Source organism: Echinops telfairi, unplaced genomic scaffold, assembly GCF_000313985.2.
Source record: "Echinops telfairi isolate 266 unplaced genomic scaffold, ASM31398v2 ScPeMD7_655;HRSCAF=1070, whole genome shotgun sequence".
In the NCBI taxonomy this organism is placed as follows: domain Eukaryota; kingdom Metazoa; phylum Chordata; class Mammalia; order Afrosoricida; family Tenrecidae; genus Echinops; species Echinops telfairi.
This window is the reverse complement of record NW_022104553.1, coordinates 9,155,120-9,161,419: the sequence shown is the minus strand read 5'-3', so window position 1 is coordinate 9,161,419 and position 6,300 is coordinate 9,155,120. Positions and strand designations below refer to the sequence as shown.

Here is a 6,300-nt window from a genome sequence, read left to right as displayed (position 1 = left end):
ACACCTAACCCCCAAAACAAAAGATTTGTATAAGGAAAACTATAGAACCTGTTACAAGAAACCAAAAAGCTACCTCCACAAATGGAAGAATATCCTGTGCTCATGGATCGGAAGACTCAATATAGTAAAGATGTCAATCCTACCCAAGGCACTATGTAAGTTTAACACTATCCCCATAGAAACACCAACGGGGAGGGTGGAGGGAAGGTGAGGGAGAAAAAAAAAAGAAACACCATCTTTCTTCAAATAATTGGAAAAACTGACGACCAACTTCATATGGAGAGGGAAGAAGCCCAGAAGTAGCAGAGAACTCCTCAAGAAGGACAGTCAGAGGACTTGCTTTACCTGACTTTAACACCTACTATATAGCCACAGTGTTCCAAACAGCATGGTACTGGTATAATGACAGATACACAGACCAATGGAAAAGAATAAAAAACTCAGAAAACCATTAGCATACAGACATCTGATCTTAGATAAGGCCCCCCCATCAAATGGTAAGTGGATTCTCTCTTCAACAAGCGGTGCTGGAAAAAATGGATATCTATGCAGAAAATGAAGCAAGACCCTTACCTCATTCCATGCACAAGAATCAATTCAACGTGGATCACAGATCTCAAGGTAAACCCCCAAACTATTGGCCATCAATGAGGGAATTGAGACAAGCCTAAGAATCAGCACAGGGAATACATAAGCTACAGGAAATTGGGAAGGACACATAGAGGAAGCACAAATTAAATGGGATATACTAAAGATAAAACACCTGTGTACATCAAAAGACTTCACCAAGAAAGTATTGTGTCCACAGAATGGGAAACGTCTTTAGCAATGACACATCAGACAAAGGGCTTATTACTAAAATCTACAATACACTGCTACACTACAATAAGAAAAAAACATAACCCATTGAGGAGGTGGGCAAAAGACCTAAATAGAAGTTTCACAAAGGCAGAAACCCGAATGGCCAATAAACATATGAGAAAATGTTCCCGATCATTAGCCATAAAGGAAATGCACATTAAAGCAACAATGAGATACCACCTAACACCCTCAAAGCCCAATTCAAAAAATCAGAAAGTAACAAATATTGGAGGGGGTGTGGTGATCTGAACTCTTGTCCACTGCTGGTGGTCCTGTAGGTTTGTGCAGCCACTACGTAAATTGATTTGGCAATACCTAAAACAGATGGAAACCGAGCTACCATATGGCCCAGCAATCCCCCTACTGGGCATACACCCAGAAGAAGTAAGAAACCGACCATGACCAGCCATCTGTGGGTCAATGTTCGTCGCAGAGCAGTTCACAATCGCAAAGAATTGGAAACAACCTAAATTTCCATCAACTGACACATGGATTAAAAAGTTCTGGTATATATACACAATGGAGTATTTATTACACAGCCTTAAAAATCAGTGATGAACGCATGAAGCATATGGTCTCATGGGAAGAACTGGAGGAAATTATGCTAAGCGAAGTTAGCCAAGCACAAAAGGGCAAGTACAGCATGAGTCCACTGAGACAAGCTTAAAAGGCACAATGGGCATAAAGCACAAGTTACCTAATGCATAATTTCTGGGTCAAGATCCAGGCACTCTGGCAGGGGTCAGACCCAACCAGGGATGCATATGACAACCAACTAAAAAGGAAGGGGGGAAAAAGATGATGGTGTGGGGAGACGGCACTAATCTACCCAGAGAAGGGTATTGATTATGTCTCCCCAGGAAAGGGAGAGACCAGACCTTATTCTGGTGCTCCAAGCCTTGGGGGCAACATGCCGGCATGGAGCAGCGCATTAACAGAGAGGACGGTGGGCCGGCCCCAATCTGAGCTATATTGACCCCTCCCTAGAAGAATGTACTAGAGGACAAGACTGAAGATATAGGCTGGGGAAGAGTGGCCAGTCTGTCCTGACCATAGGGGAGCAAACTAAGAGAGAGAGGTGGGGGGGGAGTTTGTTGTTTGGTTTTGTCTATAATGTTGAGGGGAAATAAAGAATTATCCAGAATGGTCCTAAAAGGAGGGCAAGAGCTGGGCTTGTGTGGCAATCTGTGAGAGGGGCCCCTTGTTGGGCAGGGACAGGAAAACAGTAATGGCTGCTGTCAGATCAAGGGCACCCAGAGGGGAATGAAAATAAGAACAGATAAACTTCTCTATAAAAACCAATACACAAAAATGGCCACAATAATGGTGGCCAGGGCTGACTGGCCTCGGAAGGCTTCACTATCCCGGGTCCTGAAGACAGGATAAGGCCCGGGTTATGCATGGTCTGGCGAGCCCAGAGATCAAAGGTTCTGGAGGGACCAGGAGAACAGAGCCTTGACGATGACCCAGCTAAGGAGTAACTGTCAAAGCCTGAGGCCCAGCAGGCACAGGCCCGCTCGTGCTCAGCTAACGCAACACAACAAAGGGTCCTGAAAAGGTTCTCCAGGCTTTCTTGTTTTGTCTTGCTTCGATTTCCAGATTTTCCTCTTCGTTTCCCAGCCCCCCCATTCTGCTGGAACAGGAATGCCGACGAGGGAAAGGACACAGGTCAGAGTGCAGAGCGGTCTTGGGCTAGTCTCTCAGTGTCTTCACATGATGCGGAAGGGATGCAAACATATTCAGATGCCGGATGCAGAAAGACAGGGGTTCTTGAAGGATGGACAACTTCTGTGTCTGCTGTCTCACACTATAGAAGGGGGTGATTAAAAAAAATAAAAAGACGAAGAGGGTAACCACAAAAAATTGGGGTCAGCTGCTGGTGAGTGTTGACACGTTCAACAGCCGGCCACATGTTCCAGATTGTACATGCAAACTGTCCCCTTAACCCAGTCATGGCCCCATGCCCCAGCCCTCCCCATGACAGGATCCCTAGGGTCTCCTTTAGAAGCAGTGAGAGAGACATTACCGCCCGAGGCACTGTCCTTGCCTGGAGAAGACCAAAGCAGGGTCTGGTCAGAGCCCTCTGAAGGCGGGGAGCTCTCCCCATATGTACCTGTCTATACTAGCCCAAAGGTCTTCGGGATCACCCTCTGCTTTACTTACCTATAGCCTGAGCCTAAGTCCCTTCTTTTCCACCTGTGGGAAGGAAACATCCTGTGAGGGACCAGGGAGCAGGTAGGACAATAAAGTTCTAGAATTAGTCCCAGAGCCTGGACTGCGATGGCAGAACCAGGCAGGATCAAGAAACGAGAATAAAGCAGATGTACAGGGATTGGAACCAGTCGCCCTCCTAGAGCTCTGTCCCCAGCAGGGCTGTGGGAATCAGGTCCCCATCAGCAGAATCCTCAAGGTGAGAAATCTGTCCTTCACATTCACACGTGCTTTACAAAAAGAGCAGATGTTAGCATACGCCTCCCCAAGTCAGGGTAAGCAAGGGTTTCCTGGTGGCGCCTCACAGTAACAAGACAGAAGGCAGGCAAACACCCATCTGGGCCTTGAAACCCACCCCTTAGCTTACCTGAGAGCTTCCTCCTCCCGACCACACCACCGGTGACCACAGCTCTGACAAGCACAAGGAAAACGAGGCCCACAATGACTCCCATGACGGGGCTGGCAGACTGAGCAGAGGACTCTGGGAAGAGAAGAAAGGTGAGGAACACAGACACCGGCACACAGAAGAACCCGTTTTCCTGAGCAGTGGCTCAGCCCTCACCCGCTTCTTACCCCATCTCAGGGTGAGGGGCTCAGGCAGCCCCTCGTGCTGCACTTGGCACGTGTATCTCTGCTCCTCTCCAGAGGGCACCACCACAGCCGCCCACTTCTGAAAGGTTCCGTCCCCCGCAGGCCTGGTCTCTACCAGCTCCGTGGCCTGGTGCTCCCCGTCTCGCTGCCAGGTCAGGGTGATCTCCGCAGGGTAGAAGCCCCGGGCCCAACACCTCAGTGTGACCGCGTCTTCATCAGAGATGGGGTGGTGGGTTATATGTGCCTTTGGGGGATCTGAGGCAATGAGTGAAAAAATTCAAGAACTTTTTATGGGATCATCCTGAGCATGGACAAGATAATTGGGGCTTGAGAGAGGGAAGGCAAAACCCAGAACCAGCCTGGACTAGCGATCTGGGACAATCTCCTTCCTATTCCCTGGAAAGTCCTAAAATGAGGGTGACGCAGCTCAGGGTAGGAGATTCCAGATGCCTGCGAAGAATAATAGGGATTTCTAGTTCTGACTTGGCCAGAGACAGAGAAACTCGGAAAAGCTGGAATCAGACCTCTGAACGCATTGGAGGTGAGACAGAGAACAAAGCTCTACAAAGAAAGTCCTTTGTGGGTCCCAAGGTCAATACCAGGATCAAAGAGAACTGCTGATAAGTTGGGAATCATCTCCCCTTCTCTCTCAGAAAGAGTGTTTCCTTTAACTATTTTTTAATTTATCATTTTATTGGGGCCTCATACAACTCTTATCACAATCCATACATACAACCATTGTGTCAAGCACATTTGTACATTTGTTGCCATCATCCTTCTCAAAACATTTGCTTTCTACTTGAGCCCTTTGTATCACTTCCTCATTTTTGTCCCTCCTTTCCCGCTCCCCACTCCCTCATGAACCCTTGATAATTTATAAATTATTATTATTTTGTCATATCTTACACTGTCCGACACCTCCCTTCATCCACTTTTCTATTGTCCATCCCCCAGGGAGGAGGTTATATGTAGATCCTTGTAATCAGTTCTCCCTTTCTACCTCACCCTCCCTCTACCCTCCCGGTATCACCACTCTCACCACTGGTCCTGAAGGGATCATCTGTACGGGATTCCCTGGGTTTCCAGTTCCTATCAGTACCAGTGTACATCCTCTGGTCTAGCCGGATTTGTAAGGTAGAATTGGGATCATGATTGTGAGGGGTGTGGGGGAGTTGGAAGCATTTAGGAACTAGAGGAAAATTGTATGTTTCATCATTGCTATACTGCACCCTGAACTGGCTCATCTCCTCTTGGAGACCCTTCTGTAAGGGGATGTCCAGTTGCCTACAGATGGGCTTAGGGTCCCCAATCTGTACTCCCCCTCATTCACAATGATTTGAGTTTTTTGTTCTCTGATGCCTGATACCTGATCCTTCGACACCTCGTGATCACACAGGCTGGCTTGCTTCTTCCATGTGGGCTTTGTTGCTTCGCTGCTAGATGGTCGCTTGTTTACCTTCAAGCCTTTAAAACCCCACACGCTATATCCTTTGATAGCCAAACACCATCAGCTTTCTTCACCACTTTTGCTTATGCACCCATGTGTCTGAAGGTGAGCACACAATATGATTTTTTGTTCTTTGATGCCTCCCTTAACTATTTTTAAGGGTTACTCATGAAAGCAGCAGTCAAGAGATCAAAAGACATCTTGCATTAGGTAAATCTGCTGCACAAGAATTCTTTAGAGTATTGAAAAGCAAGGATATCACTTTGAAGACTAAGGTGTGCCTGACCCAAGCCATGGTATTCTCCATGGCATTATATGCATGTGAAAGTTGGACACTGAATAAGGCAGACTGTAGAAGAATCGATGCGGTTGAATTGTGTTGCTGGAGAAGAATATTAAAAGCACCAAGAACTGTTAAAAGGGCAAGCAGGTCTGTATCAGAAGAAGCAAGATTGTGCTCCTTAGAAGCAAGGATGGCTTGAATTTCATGTTACATACTTTGGGTATACTGTCAGGAGAGATAGAGAAGGATGCCATGTTTACTATAGTGGAGGGGTGGCAAAAAGAGGAAGGCCTTTGATGAGATCGATAGACACAGTAGCTGAATCAATGGGCTCAGGAATAGGGCATTTGTGCGGACCGCGGCAGGACCCAGCAGTGTTTCCATCTGTTGTGCATAGGGGCCATTTCAGGTAGGTACCTAACAACAACCAAGGGAAAGGGAGCTCCTCTGGGCAGGCTGCCCTGGTACCAGATCTAGACACCTGGGCCAACTTCTCACTTCTCACCCATGTGAGAGGGTATTCACACATCCCATTTTCCTCCTTATTTTGAGAAGCCTGTAGCATGGACACAGCTAGAAAGGAGTTCGGGGAGACGCCCAGCGGGTCCCCCGTACCTGCGCTCTGCAACATCTCCTTCCTCTTCTCCAGGTAACGGCGGAGATCCTTTACACACGTGCCCTCAAAGTACTCCTTCTCAATCTCTGCCAGTCGAACCTTTTCCCAGAAGCGTTTCGTGATCTCAGCTGTCTCGTCTGCGGCGGTCCAGGAGCTCAGGTCCTCATTCAGGGTGAGAAAATTGGCGCCGTCGTAGCCCCACCGCAGGTACCCCCGGAGGAGGTGTCCATCCGGCCCCGTGTCGCAGCCACGCATCACCTGAAGGGTGTGAGACACTGACCCCACCCCCGC

The 6,300-nt window shown here is 47.9% G+C and overlaps 1 protein-coding gene across 3 annotated transcripts in view; it reads right to left on the bottom strand.

Moving 5' to 3' along the window:
- Nucleotides 1-1,443: 1,443 nt before the first annotated feature.
- Nucleotides 1,444-6,300, bottom strand: part of LOC101659346 (class I histocompatibility antigen, Gogo-C*0203 alpha chain) — a 5,880-nt gene continuing 1,023 nt past the window's right edge. Inside the window, exons 3-7 of one of the 3 annotated variants that reach the window (XM_045292750.1) lie at nucleotides 6,009-6,284; nucleotides 3,646-3,918; nucleotides 3,440-3,553; nucleotides 3,025-3,057; nucleotides 1,444-2,668 (exon numbers count right to left, since the gene is read on the bottom strand). In XM_045292750.1, coding sequence (XP_045148685.1) covers nucleotides 3,038-3,057; nucleotides 3,440-3,553; nucleotides 3,646-3,918; nucleotides 6,009-6,284 — 683 coding nt within the window. In that variant the 3' untranslated portion in view covers nucleotides 1,444-2,668; nucleotides 3,025-3,037. The other 2 variants (XM_013007000.2, XM_045292751.1) reach the window with 2 other exon arrangements.